Raw genomic sequence first — 21,759 nt, 5'->3', positions numbered from 1 at the left:
AGAACCAGCCAAGTGGAGCCAGCATTGAGCTTTACTGGGGTCAGCTGCCGTCCGCAACCCTTCGGCCCCAGCCCCCTTTCCCCACAGCCAGACTCAGGCTCCCGGGGGCTGGCACCGGGATGTGGCTGACGCCAGCAGTAGAAGATGCCCACGCCCAGCCACAGGTGCCCCAGAAGATCCCTGTTCGGAGAGCGGAGCCAGGCAGGGGCGCAGGGGGAGCACGTGTCTCCTCTCGGCCCAGCGGGGGCATCGGCCCCAGCCACACAGGACATTGTCTGTTCTGAGTCCAGCCAGGTGCTGTCACTGACGGGGGCCCACGGCTCAGGATGTCTCCCCTTTGCTGGCTAGGTGCCGGGGTCTCCTCCCCATGTACCGGAAGCTCCGCAGAGGGTTGCGCCCCCCCTGGGCCTAGGAGAGAAGCAGGGGGGGTTAGGGACAGCAGCTAGGAGTCGGGGGGGGGGGGGGGAGAGGGGGGCTCCACCTCCCTCCCACCACTGGCTGCGTCCCCTGCATTGGGGCCCCATTCCCAGGCAATGCAGTGGGGCTGGCTCCCCGGTGACCCCTGCTGGCTGGAGGCAGCTCTGCCTCCCTGGATCAAGAAGAACTTGGGCTGTTAGGACCCACTGGCTCCCAGAATCTCCTGCTGCCTTGGGGACCCCCCCCCCCGAATACTCCTCCACCTGCTACAATGTGGGTCCCCATGCCCAGCACATGGCGGTGCCAGGAACCGAGCCCCAAGGATAAGGCCCTCTCGGGCTGGGTGGGCACCATCACAGCCCCTCCCACTCCTGGGCCCGTGGGGCTCTGCCTTGGCCTCGACTCCATGCTGGGGGCCCTGTGGGAAACTGCCCCTCCAGCCATCACCCCCAGCATACAGGGCAGTGCCTGTTGAGGGCAGCAGGCAGGGTGCCCCCAGCTCCCATGCAGCGGGAAGGGGCACTGCAAAGCTCCATCCCACCTCAGACTGGCACTGCTGTGGCCAATCCCTCCCTCCAGTCCCGGGGCAGGGCTCGGAGTTCCCCTTGCGCACCCTCACACTCTCCCGACACGGCCGCCCCCAGTGCTCTTGGGCTCGGGGAGGAGCCCAGCCCGGACACCCACCTGGAAGCCCCCCCTGGGTCGGCTGCTGCTGGGGGCCAAGTGTTTCCGTCGTTTGCGCTTGTTGAGCAGGGGCTGGGCGATGGCACGCAGGGTGGGGGGCACTGCCAGCAGAGAAGACAGGTCAGGAACGGCGGCTGAGGCTGGCTGGGCCCTGAACTTGGAACTCCCTGCCCCATCCAGCGAGGCCAGGACGGAGCTGGGGGAACCCTACAGCCTGGATATCCCTGCTGCAGGGCCAGGCCCCCCCCAGTCCTGCCCCAAACTGGCAGGAGACTGTGCCCTGGGGCTAACAGCCCTCGCGCCCCACCCCAGATGGGCTGCATCTCGATGACGGGTCCCTTTATAACCAGCTCCCATGCCCCACCCCAGCGGAGCTGGGTAAGGGGTCGCTATACAACCAGGGCAAGGGGTCCCTATAAAGGGTCTGGAGGACCTTTGGGATCATGCTGGGTGAAAGGCACTAGAGAAGCAACAAGGGATCCCAGAAGTGCCCCTGTCCCTGCTCCCCTCTTCCCCCGGCTGGGAACCTGTGAGAACAGCCAGCCCCAGGCCTGGGCAAGCCCGCAGCGGGCGGCACTGACCCAGGTACTCGGGAACGTTGCGCAGGTGCGGTTTGATGATGGCTGGGTGCAGGGGCCGGTCGTGGCGCAGCAGCCGCAGGTCGTGGGGATTGTCCTCAAAGTACGTCTGCGGGGACACACTGAGTCTAGACCCAGCTGCAGAGACACAGGGCCCCTCTGAACTGCCCGCCCCAGGGTTCAGTGCACCCCGCCCAGAGCCTGTCACAGGAGTCAGTGCCCCCCAGGGGTTCCCTGCCCCCCCACCCCCTGCAGCTCACCCCACCCCAGGGGTTCCCTGCCCCCCCACCCCCTGCAGCTTACCCCACCCCACTCAATATGGGGCTAAGTGCCCACCCCCCAGGATAGAGACAAGGCCATGCCTAGGCACACCCCACTGCAGCCAGCCCGTCTGTGCACACTGGGGAGCCGACCCCTCAGAGCAGTGGGTTCACTCCCTGCAGAGGGAGGGGCCACATTCTGCTTCATTCCCAACCCCACCCACCCACCTTCAGCTTTTCCGAGTTGAGTAGCTCCTCCTTGATCTCCCGCAGCCGCGCCTCCTTGATGGCCTGCTTGGTGACAGAGCGCATGGCGTCCTGGGGAGAAGGGGGGGAGGTCAGAGCCCCCTGCACAGACAGCTCCCCCAGATCCCAACGCCTGCTCCTTCACCCACCCTTCTCCCCATGGCTCCCGCCCTCTGGTGGGACTTCAAGGCTGGAGTTGGGGTGTAGCTGTGCCAACCCCATGGGCCCTGGCAACTCCCCCAACCCCTGGCACCTGCTCCAAGCCCCCCTGCTCTGGCCAAGCTGCCTTGGGCCCCACTGTCCCTTCCCCGGCGCTGATATGGGGAGGGTCCCCCAGGTGTGGGGGGAGGCAGGGGGAGGGAAGGGGTGTTTCCCGCCCAGCCCCCGGCTACTTGGCAGGCTGGGCCCTGTTTTGAGCTGGTCTCTCTGCCCGTGCCCCTCTCCTGCCCGCCCGCCCCCCTCCACTGACCCGGCATCTGTAGCGGAGCCCCTCGACTTCCTCCATCCGGAACTGGTAGGGGCGCAGCACGGGCTCGGTGCTCTCTGTGGGGACAGAGGGGGCCTGTCAGGGCCAGGGACCCTGGCACCATGGCCCAGGAGGGGACCCACAGCCCCCGACACCCTGGGGAGCGGGGGAGGGGCTGGGGCAGGACTCAGCCGGTGTGGTAGATACAGGGAGATGCCCCCCCCACCCAGCCCCCACCTGGTAGCCGTGCCTGTCCCCAAGAATGGCAGCTCAAACCCTTTCCCAGCTGGGCAGCCAGTCGAGCTGCGTGCCCCGATCTCCCCACCCCTCATCGGGCCTCAGCCCCAGAGCTCACTGACCTCCTGCAAGAGCCTCCTCGATCTCGGCCAGCAAGGGGCACTCTGGGTGTGTCACGAAAGTCAGGGCTGTGCCAGGGTTGTCAGCGCGGGCTGTCCTGCAGGGGGCAGAGGGGAGAACGTCGGGGGGGTTCTCCTGCCAGGCCTAGGACCCAACAGCTCCCGCCTGCCCCACTGCGCAGAAGGGCCCTACCGCCCTGCCCCATGGGTAGGCAATCAGCCCCAGGGACAGGGACCCACGTGGGAGGTACCAAGGCCAGGGCTGTGCCCTCTCCATAGCACTGGCTAGGCTGGACCTGTCCCGGACTGGGCCCAGTTAGGCAGGTGTACTGGCCTCGCCGATGGGACGGGGCAGGGCCTGGGTCGCAGGAGACAGCCCTAGGGATTTCAAGAGGCCTCAGCACCGGCTCCCAGATCCCTGGGCCCCCTTGCTGTCTCCCCCAGCCCCACCTGACCCGAGAGCCTAGAGACAGAACACCCTGACTTGGGGGCTGGGGCTAGTGCGGCCCCAGTGAGCTCAGTGCCACCCAGGTGCCCTACACACGTGGGCACCACAGGAAGAGCCAGAGAAGCCCAGCCTGGTGCCTCTGGCAGGAGGCCCAGCTGTGGGAGAGTGCCCCTTGGGGACACCCTGGGGCTCCACAGCCAGGTAGCTGGGCGCTACCAGCCAATACGGACCAGAGCAGAACCTCCCACCCCTCCCCTCAGCCCGAGACCCTACCTGCCGGCCCGGTGGATGTAGGACTCAACCGAGGCGGGCGGGTCAAAGTTGATGACTGTGGCAACATTCTGGAAGTCGATGCCCCGTGCCACGCCGTACTCTGGGTCTTTGCCCCTGCAAGGGAAGGGGAAGGGGCACCTCAGGGCACAGCCAACCCACCAGCCCAAGCCCCAGCCTGCCCAACCAGAGACCCAGGAGAACAGCCCGCTAGACAGCTCCCTAGAGCTCTTCCTCCAGGGCAGGGCCGGGATCGCGGGGAGCGAGGGGCCCCGGCAGAGCTGGGGGTGGGCTGGGATGGCAGGGAGCTGCGGGTCAGGAGCAAGGGGTACTGGCAGAGCTGGGGGTGGGGCTGGATGGCAGAGGGCTGGGAGTGAGGGGCCCTGGCAGAGCTGGGGGGCAGAGCTCGGAATAAGGCAGGGGCAGCACGGCACAGTCAGATGCCCCCTGCTGGTGACAGAGGCTGTTGCTGCCGGGCCTGGCTACCATGGACACGGACCAAGAGTCTGGTCTCTGTTGCCAGTGCTGGCCAGCCCAGGGGTCCTGACGGGTCCTTACTTCTCTGACTTGGCGCCCTTCTTCCTCCTGGCCCGGACTGCAGGCTCCGCCAGCACCTGCTCGTCAGTGGCGACGATGTAGTCGTAGAAGCCCCGGTTGAACTGGCTGATGATGTGGCACCTGGAGTCCAAGCAAAGGCGCCAGTGAGAGCCGCAGGGACCAACCCCTGATCTATCCTGCCACAGTGGGCTGCCCCTCCCCAGGGCTCACTCCCAATCCCCCAGGGCTGCATGGGCCTCCCCTCCCCTCCCCTCCCGACTCCCCCCCGCCCCCTCACCGGGACTGCACGGGCAGCTCTGCGTTGAGCACGCAGGCCGGGATGCTGAACTGCTCCAGGAAGAGCTTGAGGCGGTAGCCGCGCTCCACAGTGCTGACGAAGAGGATGGCCTTGCCCCGCACCAGCCCCAGCTTGAGCAGTGCGTAGAGCAGCAGGAACTTGTCCTCCTCAGTCGCGCAGCGGATCTGGTACTGGCACAGCTGGGCTGCCTCCGGCAGCTGGGACTCCCGCAGCTTCAGGGTCACCTGCGGGCGGGGCAAGGTTTAGCGCTCAGCCCAAACCCTGCCCCTTGGGGAGGGGGCCCAGCCCTCACGCAGCAGTGGGGGATCTTACCCCCCCCCATCCCACAGACCCGCAGGATAACAGGCCAGGATGGTTGAGTGAGGAGCCCCCTGCCCCCCATAGGGATTTAACCCCTTGTGCAGCAGCCAGGCCGCAGAGCAGAGCTGCCCAAGGCAATGGGGGAAGACGCTGAACCGGCCTGGCGCCAGGCCAGCCGAGCCACCCCCGGGTCCCCCTTACTGGGTTGTGTAGCACCAGCTCCTTCAGCGCCTGCACCTCCTCGCTGAAGGTGGCCGACATCAGGAAGCTCTGGTAGATCTTGGGGAAGTGGCTGCCAAGGAACCAGAGACCAGCTCAGAGCCTCCTCCCGGCCCCAGAGTGACACCCCCTACGGGCTTCAGGAGGGGCTGGCCACCCTGCTGCCAAGGCCTCTGTTCACAGCCCACACAAGAGGGGCCTGAACCTCCCCCTCCCTACAACAGCAGTCGCTGTCTCCTGGCCTTGAGCCTTAGCCAGGACAAGGGAGCCTTGGCTGGGCCTTGTAGGCAGTACAGACCCTCAGCCAACAGGCAGCAAAGCAAATTTCCCTCCCCACAGCCCCCCCCAATCAACCCCACTCACTGGGACCCCCCCATCCCCCAGATCACATCCGTTCCCCAGGGACCCCCCGCCCCCAGAACACACCCACTCCCGAGGACCCCCAACCCCACAGAGCACATCCACTCCCCTGGGCCCCCTGGCTCAGGCTGGGGGCAGGCTGGCCAGCCCTAGCAGCTCACCACAACAGGCTCTTCAGATCCTCCTCAAAGCCAAAGGAGAAGAGTAGGTCAGCCTCGTCCAGGACCAGCACCTCCAGGGAGTGGCGCAGGCTCAGGCTGTGGCCCTGCAGATGAGCCAGGACCCGCGACGGCGTCCCCACCACCACGTCCGGCTTCTCCATCAGGATGGGCCTACCAGGGGCACAGAGCGAGCGTGAGGGGCTGGGCCACGCGGGGCTGGGGGTCACCACCAGGCCAGGTACACAGTGATTGCCAGCACCTCCTACGAGGGCGGGAGGGAATGGAACTACCCCCGGGAGGTAACCGGGAGGAAACGGTCACACAGCAAGTCTGGGACAGCCAGGAAAAAAACCCAGGAGTCCTGCTCCTTGTCCCCTACCCCAACCACTTTATCTCGCTGCCTGCCTGCAGGGTTCTAGTACAACAGCATTCCCCAGAGTGCAGCCAAGAGCCAGCCTGGGCACACACGCCCCCAGGCCAGGCCCCCGCACACACACGCCCCCGGGCTCTACCTCTTACAGTTGCAAAGAAAACCTTGTAGCCCAGGATTCCAGTGCAACTGGGACAGCATCTGCCTGGGTTCGCAGGGAGCCCGACCGGCCCCGCTCCTTTCCCCAAGGATGACACAGCTCCTAGGGCCTGTTCCCCACAGCTGGTCAGAGAGCAGGAGGGGCCGGAGCAGAAGAGGCCCCAGGCACTGGCAGCGTCTACCAGCTGGGGGTGGAGGTGGGTGGGTGGGGGGGTGAGAATGGGGTAACTGCCCCAGGGGCTCCGCTCTCAGGAGCTGCTGGCCAGTGATCCTCACTGAGCAGAGAGGCTGTGCTCCCAGCCCCGGGTCCCACCCCAAGTGGAGCTGGTCGATAGCCTGGGCTGGCCCAGCCAGGTCCATGCTGGTCCCGGTAGCCAGCCTGGCTCTGATCACAGCCGGGCTTAGCTAGTCACCGCACCGCAGAGCCCCTACCCCCGACCAGGGAGGTGTCCCCGAAACCCCTTCATGGGGAGTCCGTGAGCCTACAGAGCTCCCAGGGCTCCTGCCCAGGGGGAAGGGAAGGGAAGCACCCACATCAGGGCAGGAAAGGGCCAAACCACATGGAGAGCAGCTGCCCACAGCGGGGCCCCTGTCTGACGCATTGCCACTGGCTCACGTGGGCCGTCTAGTCTCTCCAGGGCAGCAGGGCCCCTGGGGTTGGGAGGGGACAATAGCTCCCCGTCGTGTATCCCCAGATATGCTCCAAGCCAGCCAGCCCGTTGGCTCCATGGTGGACCTGGGGTGCATCGGGTCCCACAAGTGACTGGCACTCAGGGCACAGGCTGCTCCCAGGGAGCAGGCAGCTTGGACCACTGATATGGGTGGGCACCAGGCCCCCCAACCCCACTCCCTTCCCCCTCCCATCCGCCCCAGCCTGCCCCTTCTCCCCGGGGCTCTCACCTCTGGGCAGACATGTCCACCTGCCCGGAGATGTCGGCGACACGGACATCACGGGAGCAGTACGCCATCAGCTGCCGGATCATCTGCAGCACCTGCTGGCCCAGCTCCTTGGTGGGCACCAGGACCAGCGCGCGCACGGCCTGCTCTGTCACCAAGGGGGACTGGAGGATAAGGGGCAGGGTCAGAAGCCAGCTGGGCACCTGCTGCCATACCCCGGTGCCCACGGCCTGCCATGTGCTCAGTGGGATGTCCCAGGTTATCGCGCTGGAGAAAATACAATGCCTGTGCCCCAGAGATGGACACTGCCTTGAGCCATTCCAGGGCAGCCCTCCTAGGAGCTACTGTCTCCTGTTACACAACAACTGCGTTGAGGCTTGAGAGGGCCCCAAGGCTGCTAGAGAGCCAGGTTCTGATCCGATGCACTTGGGCCCCCCATCCCTCCACTCGGGGCACCTTGGCATAAGCAGCAAAGGGGGCCCATGTGGGCTGAGAGGCAGAAGGGCCCCAGCTGCTCCCCCAGGGACTCAGGGTCCCACTGCCCAAGCCAGTGGGGTTCCTAACAGGATCAGGACCCAGTGCAGTGTGGGGCTGGCTGGCCCCTGGCTCGGAGACAGTCCCGAGAAGGGAGCCCTACCCCCGAGAGGCAGACGTACCATCTTCACTTGGAGCAAGTGCTGGATGAGGGGGATGGCATAGGCGGCCGTCTTCCCAGAGCCTGTCCTAGCCCGGGCTAGCAGGTCTTTGCCCTCCAGGGCCAGCGGAATGGCCTTCTCCTGGATCAGCGTGGGCTTGGCCCAGCCCAGCTCAGCAATGGCCTGTAGGGAGGGATGGAGGGAGCCTGGTAGGGACCCCAGAGAGCAGCCAAAACATCTGGGGCACAAGGAGGGGTGGCGCTGCAGGGCCCTTCCAGCCCCTCGGTGGGCTGCGACTAGAGCACTCGGTGCCCTGGGTTCTCCCCACTAGGGGTTGACGGCACGCGAGTAACCAAACTCTATGCCCAAGTCTTGGGGTCTCCGCCACCTGCCAAGGCCAGCGGCTGGCAGCCGAGATCACACGAAAGGGGAAGAGGGTCTAGTGGTTAGAGTGGGGGAGGGCTGGGAGCCGGGACTCCTGGGTTCTCTCCCCGGCCCGGGGGCGGGATCCTGGGGGACTCAAGTGGTTAGAGCCGGGGGGGGGGGGCGGGGGGGGGTTGGGAGCCAGGACTCCTGGGTTCTCTCCCCGGCCCGGGGGCGGGATCCTGGGGGACTCGAGTGGTTAGAGCCAGGACTCCTGGGTTCTCTCCCCGGCCCGGGGGCGGGATCCTGGGGGACTTGAGTGCTTAGAGCCGGGGGGGGAGTTGGGAGCCGGGACTCCTGGGTTCTCTGCGCGGCCCGGGGGCGGGATCCTGGGGGACTCGAGTGGTTAGAGCCGGGGGTGCGGGGGGGGTTGGGAGCCGGGACTCCTGGGTTCTCTCCCCGGCCCGGGGGCGGGATCCTGGGGGACTCGAGTGGTTAGAGCCGGGGGTGCGGGGGGGGGGTGGGAGCCGGGACTCCTGGATTCTCTCCCCGGCCCGGGGGCGGGATCCTGGGGGACTCGAGTGGTTAGAGCCGGGGGGGCGGGGGGGAGTTGGGAGCCGGGACTCCTGGGTTCTCTCCCCGGCCCGGGGGCGGGATCCTGGGGGACTCGAGTGCTTAGAGCCGGGGGGGGGAGTTGGGAGCCGGGACTCCTGGGTTCTCTGCGCGGCCCGGGGGCGGGATCCTGGGGGACTCGAGTGGTTAGAGCCGGGGGGGCGGGGGGGGGGTTGGGAGCCGGGACTCCTGGGTTCTCTCCCCGGCCCGGGGGCGGGATCCTGGGGGACTCGAGTGCTTAGAGCCGGGGGGGCGGGGGGGAGTTGGGAGCCGGGACTCCTGGGTTCTCTGCGCGGCCCGGGGGCGGGATCCTGGGGGACTCGAGTGGTTAGAGCCGGGGGGGGCGGAGGGGGGTTGGGAGCCGGGACTCCTGGGTTCTCTCCCCGGCCCGGGGGCGGGATCCTGGGGGACTCGAGTGGTTAGAGCCGGGGGTGCGGGGGGGGGTTGGGAGCCGGGACTCCTGGGTTCTCTCCCCGGCCCGGGGGCGGGATCCTGGGGGACTCGAGTGGTTAGGGGCGGGGGGGAGTTGGGAGCCGGGACTCCTGGGTTCTCTGCGCGGCCCGGGGGCGGGATCCTGGGGGACTCGAGTGGTTAGAGCCGGGGGGGCGGGGGGGAGTTGGGAGCCGGGACTCCTGGGTTCTCTGCGCGGCCCGGGGGCGGGATCCTGGGGGACTCGAGTGGTTAGAGCCGGGGGTGCGGGGGGGGTTGGGAGCCGGGACTCCTGGGTTCTCTCCCCGGCCCGGGGGCGGGATCCTGGGGGACTCGAGTGGTTAGAGCCGGGGGTGCGGGGGGGGGTGGGAGCCGGGACTCCTGGGTTCTCTCCCCGGCCCGGGGGCGGGATCCTGGGGGACTCGAGTGGTTAGGGGCGGGGGGGAGTTGGGAGCCGGGACTCCTGGGTTCTCTCCCCGGCCCGGGGGCGGTACCTGCAGCAGCCGCCCGTCCAGCCCCATGTGCGCGAAGCTCGACTCAGGCTCCATCTCCAGCCGGCGCGGCCCGCCCGCCCCCGACTCAGAGCGCATGCGCCGCTCGCCCTGCGGAAGCACCATAAAGGCGCAGCCACGAGACTAGCGCGCCCTCCCCTTCCGTCTGCTGCCCCCTAGGCAGGAAGAGAGTCCTGCACCCCGGGGGGCGGAGCCTGGGGGAGGGGGCAGGAGCAGAGCTTTGGAGAGCCCATGGCCAAGGAGGGGGAGCCTCCTGCTCTGACCCCTGGCCCCCACTCCCCTCCCAGAGCCAGGGAGAGAACCCAGGAGTCCCGGCTCCCAGCCCCCCCCACTCTAACCACTAGACCCTCCTCCCCTCCCAGCACTGGGATAGTAGGGCTTGGCCCTTCTTGGCCTCAGTCCCCAGAGCAGGGCTCAGGAGGCAAAAGGGCCATTAATGACCCTTTGGCTCAGGCTTTGAGATCCAGGGATGCTGGGTTCCACCCCCAAACACAGCTGGCTGGGGTGGCATCAAAGGCATTGCTGCAAGCAAGGGCCCGCCCAGGGAGAAACCACAGGATGGTGGCTGGTTCTGACGCCCGGCTCCACCCCAGCCATTCCCCCAGGGCTGGTTCCAACACCCAGCTCCACCTTAGCTGCTCCTCGGGGGTCTGTTCCAACACCCGGCTCCAACCCAGCTGCCCCCACCCCCGAGGCTAGTTCCAGCACAGCCACTCCTCACTCCAGTGTTGTCAACTCTCAGCAGTCTGGTGATACCTGATGTTTAGTAAAGCACCTGCTCATGGAGTCAGGTGATTGTGTGAGTACGTTTCTACCAGCCACGTTGGTAGAGAAAAACTGGGAAATGCCTTGCCTAACGGCTCAGAGATATGAGGGCGAAGAAAAATGCTCAGAGTTGGTTCTTTTGGTTAAGCTGGGGCCAGACTCATGGTTCTTAGGCACCAGGGGCTGACTCCAGGTGGATCCAGGCCATTTTACAACTAGTTTACTTGTTTCGTGGCAGTACCCAAATGCCATTAGAGATCAGGGCCCCCCACTGCTTTGTAGATTTCAAGGCCAGAAGGAACCAATGTGAGCAGCTAGGCTGACCCCCGCATAACCCAGGCCCTAAAACTACCCCGAATTAATTCCTGTTTGAAGTAGAGCAGATCTTGTAGAAACACATCCAGTCTGGATTTAAACGTTGCCGGTGATGGAGAATGCACCATGACCCTTAGGAAATTGTTCTAGTGGTTAATTATCCTATTCATTGAAAAGAAAAGGAGGACTTGTGGCACCTTAGAGACTAACCAATTTATTTGAGCATGAGCTTTCGTGAGCTACAGCTCACTTCATCGGATGCATACTGTGGAAACTGCAGAAGACATTACATACACAGAGACCATGAAACAACACCTCCTCCCACCCCACCCCCCTACATACCACACAGATTATGCTGACAGCTTGTGCCACACGCTCTCAAAGAAACTGCGGAATCACCTGATCAACATCCTCTACAGCAAACAGGGAAAGATTAAGAATGAGCTCTCAAAACTGGATACTCTCATAAAAAACCAACCTTCCACACAAACTTCCTCGTGGCTGGACTTTACTAAAACTAGACAAGCCATTTACAACACACACTTTGCTTCTCTACAAAAGAAAAAGGACACTAAACTTTCTAAACTACTACATGCCACAAGGGGCCACAGCAATGGTCCCCTCAACCCACCCAGCAATATTGTTAACCTATCCAACTATACTCTCAGCCCAGCAGAAGCAGCTGTCCTATCTCGGGGCCTCTCCTTCTGCCCTCCACCCCCATGAACATGATACAGTTCTGTGGTGACCTAGAATCCTATTTTCAACGTCTCCAACTCAAGGAATATTTCCAAAATACCTCTGAACAACATACTAATCCACAGAGGCCTCCCTACCAACATTACAAAAAGAAGGATTCTAGGTGGACTCCTCCTGAAGGTCGAAACAGCAGACTGGACTTCTACATAGAGTGCTTCCGCCGACGTGCACGGGCTGAAATTGTGGAAAAGCAGCATCACTTGCCCCATAACCTCAGCCGTGCGGAACACAAAGCCATCCACAGCCTCAGAAACAACTCTGACATCATAATCAAAAAGGCTGACAAAGGAGGTGCTGTTGTCATCATGAATAGGTCAGAATATGATCAAGAGGCTGCTCGGCAGCTCTCCAACACCACTTTCTACAAGCCATTACCCTCTGATCCCACTGAGAGTTACCAAAAGCATCTACAGCATTTGCTCAAGAAACTTCCTGAAAAAGCGCAAGATCAAATCCGCACAGACACACCCCTGGAACCCCGACCTGGGATATTCTATCTACTACCCAAGATCCATAAACCTGGAAATCCTGGGCTCCCCATCATCTCAGGCATTGGCACCCTGACAGCAGGATTGTCTGGCTATGTAGACTCCCTCCTCAGGCCCTACGCTACCAACACTCCCAGCTACCTTCGAGACACCACTGACTTCCTGAGGAAACTACAATCCATCGGTGATCTTCCTGATAACACCATCCTGGCCACTATGGATGTAGAAGCCCTCTACACCAACTTTCCACACAAAGATGGACTACAAGCCATCAAGAACACTATCCCCGATAATGTCACGGCTAACCTGGTGGCTGAACTTTGTGACTTTGTCCTTACCCATAACTATTTTACATTTGGGGACAATGTATACCTTCAGATCAGCGGCACTGCTATGGGTACCCGCATGGCCCCACAGTATGCCAATGTTTTTATGGCTGACTTAGAACAACGCTTCCTCAGCTCTCATCCCCTAACGCCCATACTCTACTTGCGCTATATTGATGACATCTTCATCATCTGGACCCATGGAAAAGAAGCCCTTGAGGAATTCCACCATGATTTCAACAATTTCCATCCCACCATCAACCTCAGCCTGGTCCAGTCCACACAAGAGATCCACTTCCTGGACTCTACAGTGCTAATAAACAATGGTCACATAAAAACCACCCTATACCGGAAACCTACTGACCGCTATTCCTACCTACATGCCTCCAGCTTTCACCCTGACCACACCACACAATCCATCGTCTACAGCCAAGCTCTGCGATACACCCTCAGACAGAGACAAACACCTACAAGATCTCTATCAAGCATTCTTACAACTACAATACCCACCTGCGGAAGAGAAGAAACAGATTGATAGAGCCAGAAGAGTTCCCAGAAGTCACCTACTACAGGACAGGCCTAACAAAGAAAATAACAGAACGCCACTAGCCGTCACCTTCAGCCCCCAACTAAAACTCCTCCAACGCATTATTAAGGATCTACAACCTATCCTGAAGGATGACCCAACACTCTCACAAATCTTGGGAGACAGGCCAGTCCTTGCCTACAGACAGCCCCCCAACCTGAAGCAAATACTCACCAACAACCACATACCACACAACAGAACCACTAACCCAGGAACCTATCCTTGCAACAAAGCCCGTTGCCAACTGTGCCCACATATCTATTCAGGGGACACCATCACAGGGCCTAATAACATCAGCCACACTATCAGAGGCTCGTTCACCTGCACATCCACCAATGTGATATATGCCATCATGTGCCAGCAATGCCCCTCTGCCATGTACATTGGTCAAACTGGACAGTCTCTACGTAAAAGAATAAATGGACACAAATCAGATGTCAAGAATTATAACATTCATAAACCAGTCGGAGAACACTTCAATCTCTCTGGTCACGCAATCACAGACATGAAGGTGGCTATCTTACAACAAAAAAACTTCAAATCCAGACTCCAGCGAGAAACTGCTGAATTGGAATTCATTTGCAAATTGCATACTATTAATTTAGGCTTAAATAGAGACTGGGAGTGGCTAAGTCATTATGCAAGGTAGCCTATTTCCCCTTGTTTTTTCCTACGCCCCCCCCCCCCCCCCAGACGTTCTGGTTAAACTTGGATTTATGCTGGAAATGGCCCACCTTGATTGTCATGCACATTGTGGGGAGAGTGGTCAGTTTGGATGAGCTATTGCCAGCAGGAAAGTGAGTTTGTGTGTGTATGGGGGTGGGGGGGCGAGAAAACCTGGATTTGTGCTGGAAATGGCCCACCTTGATTTTCATGCACGTTGTAAGGAGAGTGGTCACTTTGGATAGGCTATTACCAGCAGGAGAGTGAGTTTGTGTGTGTGGTTTTTGGAGGGGGGTAAGGGGGTGAGAGAACCTGGATTTGTGCAGGAAATGGCCCACCTTGATTATCATACACATTGTGAAGAGAGTGGTCACTTTGGATGGGCTATTACTAGCAGGAGAGTGAGTTGGGGGGGGGGGGGGGCAGAGGGTGAGAAAACCTGGATTTGTGCTGGAAATGGCCCAACTTGATGATCACTTTAGATAAGCTATTGCCAGTGGGGGGGTGGGGTGGGAGGAGGTGTTGTTTCATGGTCTCTGTGTATATAATGTCTTCTGCAGTTTCCACAGTATGCATCCGATGAAGTGAGCTGTAGCTCACGAAAGCTTATGCTCAAATAAATTGGTTAGTCTCTAAGGTGCCACAAGTACTCCTTTTCTTTTTGTGAATACAGGCTAACACGGCTGTTACTCTGAAACCTTTCATTAAAAACGTGCATCTTATTTCCAGTCTGAATTTGTCTAGCTTCAACTTCCAACCCTTGCACTGTTACATCTTTCCCTGCTAGATTGACAAGCCTCATTGAATTTGTTCCCCATGTAGATGCTTATAGACTATGATCCAATCACCCCTTAGCCTTCTCTTTGTTGAGCTAAATAGATTGAGCTCCTTGAGTCTATCATTACAAAGCAGGTTTTCTAATCCTTTAATCAATGTCTTGGCTCTTCTCTGATCCCGCTCCAATTAATCACCATCCTTCTTGAACTGCGGGCACCAGAACTGGGTGCTGGATTCCAGCAGCGCTTGCACCAGTGCTCTGTGCTCCAGATGTTTATGCATCCCAGGATCACATTAGCTCTTTTGGCCCCAGTGTCACTGGGAGCTCATGTTCAGCTGATTTTGCACCATGCCCCCCCCCAAGTCCTTTTCAGTCACTGCTTCCCAGGATGGAATCCCCTCTCACGTAAGTATGACCTGCATTCTTTGTTGCTAGATGTAGGACTTTATATTCACTCATATTAAAATGTGTATTGCTTGTGTCCAGCTTACCAAGCAATCCAGTTGGCTCTGTACCAGTGACCTGTCCTCTTCATTACTTACCACTCCCCCACCCTTTGGGGCACCTGCAAACTTCATCAGTGATTTTATTCTCTTTTCCAGGTCATTGATAAAAATATGAAACTGCCCAGGGCCAAGAACTGATCCCTGCAGGACCCCACAGGAAACACCAGTGATCCCCCACAAGGGGAGGATGTACTCTAGCATGTACCTCACCACGTACCCCCTTTGCTGTTCTTACTGTGCATCAGTTATGAGTGATTCACACTCGGGGTCACGGTGGCTGCGAGTGTATCTACATTCAGGGGTCATGTCCATAGGTGAGCACAGGCATCTCCCCTCTCTTCCCACATGCTTTGTGGGCCAGCTGTTGAGCTCAGACAGCTCCCGTTGTGACCCAAGACCTTCGTAATGGCACTGACAAGGGGGTTACAGGTATATCCTGACTGGTCTGTACATGCTGGTTCACCAACAGATGTCAGGTACAGTTTCATATGAAAGCTAGGGTCATGCAGTTCCTTAGCATCGGCATGAAATGTACGCCCAGATAGCCCCTAAGGAGTTATGTACATAGACTGAAAATATGTTCTCAGAGTCTGCAGCAAAGTACGAGTCACTGGCAGAGGTGAAAAGCAGGACTGGGATGTAATTAAAGCATTGGAAGCTAACGCAGTGGGTGCCCAGCTAAACACACTCAAACGTTAACAAACAGATGTGACCTCAACAGGAATGGAGCACGCAAGCCCGGTGGCAAGGGGAGATTATCCTGTCCATAAGCAAAGACAACTAACTTGGGGGGGATTTCTTGACGGCAAAGAACATTCCCCACCTGGGAAGTAAACAGACAGCACGATTACATTCATGAAAACTGGCTCAGCCAACCTTGGCCGAAATGCTGCAGAGGGCTTTGGGTGAGAGAAACTTCTCGAGAGAGGAAGTTAAGCTGGTGGGAGGCTCTAGAAAGCAGGTTATGACTGTGTTGCGTGTGTAACCATTTGCTCCTGTGTTCTTGTTCACTGTCACTTGAATCTCACATCTTTGAAAACAAGACCATCTTTACAAAACCTAGATCCATTTTCTTCACAGCATGTTGGGGTGGGGCTCGGTGCTAGGCACCGTACACATGGGCCTCCCCAAAGAATTTACTGGGGTTATTTTTCTAGGATCTCCCCCATTTCCCCACCAGTAGAAGCAGCCAGACAGAGAGCTCAGAAACCGGCCCCAGTCCAATAACCATCCCCCAGCACATGAGTTACCAGAAGAGGTTTTATTTCACTCCAAAATTGTAACAAAGAACATCTGTTATGAATTCTCCCTGCAGCACGGGGGCTGGGCCCAGACAGAACCAACCCAATTTGGTAGTACCATGGGGGAAGGAGAAAACAACAAACTGCATTTCAGATTTACTGCATCTTAACTATACCAGGGCAGCCCCACACCCATCTGCCTTCACCACCATAAATACCAAAAGGGAGGGGGGTGTCCACTGGCACCAGCCGCTTCCCCCTGCCATGCAACAAAGCTGGCAAAGCACCCACCACAATGTACTTCACCCCCTGAATAGATCCAGCTGAGGGAGGGTGCGTGGAGCCTGGGATCTCAGACAGAACTGAACAGGTCATGTGCCGGGGGCAAGACAGGACGATACAGCCTGGCATATGGCCGGCCCCAGAGGGCTAAATTCAGCTCTCCCTTCCTGAGCGCTCCTGGCCACAGTCAGAGCATCTCTGGTCTCCTATGGGGGACTGGAGCAGATGAAGGGGAGAGAGGAGGTGGGGTCTGGCCTCCCCTGCAGATAAGGGGCAGGGCACCAGGGGAAAAAAGAGGCCGGGCCACTGTCTTGGGCTGCAGTTATCAAAATAGATTCTGGTATAAAATAGCGGCTGCCCCTCACCTCTCCTCGCACCCGAGGGCTGAAACACACATGCTGGGTGCAGAGCCGCCGACCAAATGCACCTCACTCCCGAATGCCTCAGCTATCGACCACAGGCGGGATGAACCAGAGTGAAACAGGTGCCAGGTGGGTAAAGGACAGGGCAGCAGGGCCCCAGCAACTGGAGGGAGAGCAGCACCGATGGCACTCGTGTGCGAGGACAGAGCGGCCTCTGCCCAGGCTGGCATACCCCTGATGCCCTGTCAGTAGCAGGGCAGATCAGTGCCAAGCCCCCAGGAGGAGCTGCTAGCCCCAGCTGGCGAAGCACCAGAGGCACCTCCTGGAGTCAGCAAGACAGCCAGGATCTGGCCTCTTCCTGCCTGTCTGCTGGCAACACGGCAAGATGCCTGGTGGCCAGGCTGGCTAATCATGGCCCCCCAGGGGCTTGGGAGCACGGTGGTGTGACAGCCAGCAGGTACCCGTGCTTCCCAGTTCCAGTGCAATTCAGTGCCTACCTATGCCCAGAGGGGGAGGGGCAGCGAGGGGCATGCCAGTGTGGGGGAGAGTGGAGGGCGCTGCAGTGGTGATTGGAAAGGTAGGGGATTAAACCAGTTTCTTGGCCTCGAAGAAGCTCTTGAGGTGTCTCATTTGCCAGATGCCGGTGAGGATGAGGATGATGGTCTGGGCGATGGACCACCACAGCACCCGCTGGTTGGTGCTCTCACTGGTCATGCGGAACCGCTCCTCCCGGTACTGTGCAGGGAGCACATGGGAAGAGGAGTCAGAGCGGGTGGGGAATCCTCCTCAACCCCTGCCTCCCAGGCACAATGCCACCCCCTGTTGGCAGGCCCCCTCCATCTTGCCCTAAAGGGGATCACGACCCCTGCTACTGCGCAGCCAGTGTATGGCGCCCTCTTCACGTGCACAAGCAGGCATGCACCCACACTTACTGCCCCCCACCAATGGCTTCCAAACCGGGCAGGTCTCCCACACGCACACTTACATCCCCTGCCAACAGCTTCCAGATTAGGCAGGCACCAACCCACTCAGTCCCCAATGGTCCCAGGTGTGACACAGACCAGGATCAGGTGAAGCAGAGGGGGTGGCCATGGACATCCTCTGCCCAGCTGCCTCATGCCACCCCCACTCCTCACAAATCCCCCCTCACCCAGCCACAACCCGAAGCACATCTTGTATTGCCCCTTTGGCAGAACATGAGGCCAAGTGTGTGTTTTCAGCCTGTAGGTCCCCTGATGAGCCCTCTCTGCCACTGGGATGGCTTTCCTGCCACGGTTCCCTATCCCAGCCCTATGCCGATTCCAAGAATGCAAACCAGCACTCAGCAAGCAGGTCTTACAGCCCTGAACTCTTTGGAGAGGATTGAGGGGAGAATGGACAGTCACCTCAGTAACCCTCAAGAGCCCCACATCCACGTACCCCAGGGCCCCTTACCCTTTGGTAGTTCTGCTCCTTCTGGATCTGCTCCACTTGGTCCAGCAGCTGCCGGGCTCGGAGCTGCAGCTCTGTCAGCTTGTCCTTGGCTGCAATCTCGGGGTAGTTGTTGGTGTGCTCTCCAACCTGGATGTCCAGGTGCACGCGCTGCACATGGCACACATGGGGTCAGAGGCATGGGGCTCCCAGCAACACAGCACACGCGGTTACAGGTTAAGGCCCCAGAGAATCTGTCTTTCAGCTTCCACACACCCCCTGGCCCCCTCCCTCCAGCATCGGAGAGCACTTTACACATATCAGAGAGACCCACTTCACCTTCCCACAAGCAGTAGGCATTACCCCTGTGCTATAGCTGGAGAAACTGAGGCACAAAGAGGGCAGGCAATGGCCCATGGTGATCATCCTGGGAGAGAGTGGCAGAGCCAGGATTGGAGCCCAGGGATCCCAGTCAGGCACGTTAGGCAGACAGCCCTTCCTCTCGGCCAACAGGCAGTGTTCCAACTGCTTTCCCGGAAGAAACGGACAACCTGCACCCTAAGCCCTCCACCCCGCTGGGTTCAGAGGCAGAGATCGGGTGAAGCACTGGGGGATTCTCTTACCAGCTTGCCACCTGCGAAGAGCGCCATGCGCGTGGAGTTGGAGTGCAGGCAGATCTGGTGCTCGCCTGGGGTGTGCGAGGTGAAGGTGAAGCGGCCCTCTGAGCCATACTGCCGGGACAGAACTACCTGGAACCACCAGCGACAGAGCTGTGAGTGCCAAGCAAGACCCACCATCCCACCCCACAGTGCCAGCATGCTGCTGATCTCACTTTCCTAGGGCAAGGGAAACCCTGGGCCAGCAAAGCCTGCAGCCCCTGAGATCTGGCCCCAAAGGCCTTACCAAAGGGAGGCACCAGGATCTGGGCAGGAGAAAGGGAGAGGGCACACGAAGATGCCCCGGTGCAGGATAACTGGGCTCTGTCCAAAGCAGCAGGACGAGTCCAGGCAAGAGGCGCTGCCACCCCCAGCCCTGCGCCCACCGGCAGCATTACCTTTCCATCAGGATCCTTCACTTCCACGTGCATGCCCAGCCCCGGCGTGGAGGGCAGGAACGACTCCGACTGCTTGTCCCACAGCTGCGTGCGGTAATTCCCTGCACACCAGAGATGGGGATCAGGGCAGGGGGCTGCCGTCATACCCCTAGCTAGCCCTGACCCCACCCCCAACTCCCTTATCCTGCACTGCCCTGTGCTACTCCACCCCCACGGCCCTCTCACCCCCTGCTGCCCATCACGCCAACCACCCCACCCCACATCAAACCCAGCCCCCCGCCCACCTCCCCGCCTCGTGTCAAGCCCCCTGCCTCCCCCCGCCGGCTGGTCTCGCCCCCCTCCCCCATCGCCCCCCTCCCCCCGCCGGCTGGTCTCGCCCCCCCCTCCCCCATCGCCCTGCCTCCCCCCGCCCGCTGGTCTCGCCCCCCCCCATCGCCCTGCCTCCCCCCGCCGGCTGGTCTCGCCCCCCCCATCGCCCCGCCCCCCCTCACCGATCACCATGGTCTCGTCTGGGATCTCCTCGATGAAGCAGCGCTTCTCGGTCTCCCCAATGTGGAAGTAGAGCGCATGCGCCCCCCGGCCCGCCAGCTGCGCCAGCAGCACCAAGGCTGCCACTGTCCGCAGCATCCCGGGTACCCACTCCCCACCGCCGCCGACCATGGACAGCCCCGCTCCCTCTCCCGACCTACAGCGCATGCGCTGCCACGGCCCCCTGGGGATTGAGGACGACGCGCATGCGCAATCACTCAGATGCCCGGCCCTGGAGGAGAACTGCGCAAGCGCCATGCCTGGGAGAAGGGTTCTGAGCATGCGCAGCGTACAACCACCAGTCACGCACCCACACGCCACAGGTACGGGTGCGCGCGGGGATGCGGAGCGTCCTTCAGCTCCACCCCTAAACCTGTTGAGGGAGGGGGTCGCGCATGCGTATCAACTGTTAGCGCCTGAGTGTGGTGAGCATGCGTCCAGTAAGCTCGCTGCCTGGCGGGTTGGTTTAGTGGCTTTAGCCCCCTGCTCACAACGGGGGAGCTGCGGGTTCGAGGCTGGTGCCGTCGGCCAGGGCGCCTGGCTCCTGTCTGCAGGGCTCCTAGATCCCATACCGTCTCTGCTATTGCTCTGCAGCCTGCTAGCAGGGGAGCGCGGGGTCAGAGTTCAGGTGTTCCTGTTCTGGAAAGCTGCTTGTTGCTCACTGATTTTCCTGCTGTTTTCATACCCTGCCAGAGTCCACCCAGCTGGCCCAGGGTAGACTATTCCTGGACACTTGGAGCCAAACCAGAAGGGGGGTGGGGCTCCATTTTGGAAGCTCTTCCCAAGGTTTTATTGACTCAGGCAAAGCTGCTTGGCTGAGAAACTCTGATCTTGATCTCCCTGGCGAGGGGACGTTGACCAGGACCGGGGAGGGTGTGTGGCCCAGTTAAAGTCAACAGGGGCTGGTGCAGACTTGTGAAGTACACGTGGCCCAGGAGAGGCTCTGCTATAAATTCTGAATGGCCTAAATGCAGACGGGGTGGAATTACACAGGCACTAGCCTGGAAGGAACAAGAAGAGGACTAGCTTATAGGAAGCGCAGGGTTGGAACTGTACAGGCAGGAAATTGTCACATGGAGGTTGGGGGGTCCTGCAAAGGAATGGGTTCAATCCAGCATGGGTACTGCATGGCTAAGAGTCCACTAGGATCCGTGAGTGAGTTGGAAGATGTAGTTCACGGGAGGCAGTGGGGTGTCCAGTGCCTGACCTTGCAGCACTCAAACGAATGTTCAATTCAGGATGGCCACAAGGTGCTGTTGTTGTAGGTTTTAGATATGTGGACACAGATGTGACTACATGTCTCGAACGCCGGATCTCCCAAGTACTAGGGAGCAAATTAATCCCCCCCCACCCCCCCAGTGGACAACGAGGCCAAGATGACAGGCACAGTCACACAAATAGCTCATAAAAATCTTACAGAATATTTCCTCCTCTGTCACAAGTCAATCAGGGCCCAGCAGGCAGGATTAAAAGGATTGGCTGCATCTTCTAGGGGCCCATTCTGAGTGATGCTGGGACAGGATAGGCAGTATGTCTTCTGTCTTAACCCAAAACACCTGCCCTGGCCTGCTCAGAACCGAACCCTAACGGCACCTTAGTGGCCATCCTGAATTGAACATTCGTTTGAGTGCAATATTTGGCTTTGTTGCCTGAGCAAACCCAGTTTGTCTGGTGTGTCCCATTGATCCTATTGTCTTTCCTGCAGCAATAGCTCTCTCTAGCATTGGTCCTTCTTAATTGTCCTCTGGGCAGCTTATACCATGGTGAGAATGGCCAGATGGGGCGGTGGGAGTGTTCTGTGGTATGGAAGCTGTAAACATTGGGCGTCCCTACCTAGGTACGGCCATAAGGCAAGTGCAGTATATATTGGCACTGGTTTCACAGGCCGTGGTGATTCTGGTGTGGGTAACAAAGCCAGAGGACCCAGTTTATGCCGTTCACCTGTTTGCTGCTGTGGCACTATGGCGGGGGAAGAAACAAGACTGCATTCCCTAGCAGAGAGGGTCATGGAGGATCTCCATGCAAGCTTCTTGGAGATCTCTCAAGATGACCCAAGAGACAAAGGAATGAACAAAGCGCTTCACACAGCACCCCCTGT

The 21,759-nt window shown here is 59.9% G+C and overlaps 2 protein-coding genes across 3 annotated transcripts; both read right to left on the bottom strand.

Moving 5' to 3' along the window:
• On the bottom strand, nt 1-9,661 carry DDX56 (DEAD-box helicase 56). 2 transcript variants are annotated; one of them, XM_074939891.1, is made up of 14 exons: nt 9,581-9,661; nt 7,704-7,865; nt 7,051-7,211; nt 5,622-5,792; nt 5,083-5,173; nt 4,561-4,805; nt 4,284-4,403; nt 3,729-3,842; nt 3,011-3,105; nt 2,655-2,728; nt 2,168-2,257; nt 1,683-1,817; nt 1,102-1,202; nt 1-408 (listed from the first exon to the last, which is right to left on the bottom strand). In XM_074939891.1, the coding sequence occupies exons 1-14, from the start codon at nt 9,632-9,634 to the stop codon at nt 345-347; spliced, it is 1,677 nt and encodes a 558-aa protein (XP_074795992.1). In that variant the 5' UTR covers nt 9,635-9,661; the 3' UTR covers nt 1-344. The 2 variants fall into 2 exon arrangements, with proteins under 2 accessions (XP_074795992.1, XP_074795993.1); XM_074939892.1 differs by having other exon boundaries at nt 3-408; nt 1,683-1,788.
• Nucleotides 9,662-16,030: 6,369 nt separating this feature from the next.
• On the bottom strand, nt 16,031-19,943 carry TMED4 (transmembrane p24 trafficking protein 4). Its single transcript, XM_074940005.1, has 5 exons — nt 19,625-19,943; nt 19,134-19,234; nt 18,703-18,828; nt 18,104-18,250; nt 16,031-17,404 (listed from the first exon to the last, which is right to left on the bottom strand). The coding sequence occupies exons 1-5, from the start codon at nt 19,941-19,943 to the stop codon at nt 17,255-17,257; spliced, it is 843 nt and encodes a 280-aa protein (XP_074796106.1). The 3' UTR covers nt 16,031-17,254.
• Nucleotides 19,944-21,759: the final 1,816 nt, after the last annotated feature.

This window comes from Natator depressus, chromosome 26 (assembly GCF_965152275.1).
Source record: "Natator depressus isolate rNatDep1 chromosome 26, rNatDep2.hap1, whole genome shotgun sequence".
NCBI classification, from domain to species: Eukaryota; Metazoa; Chordata; order Testudines; family Cheloniidae; genus Natator; species Natator depressus.
The sequence above is the reverse complement of the archived record's forward strand: the minus strand, read 5'-3'. Positions and strand labels throughout refer to the sequence as shown.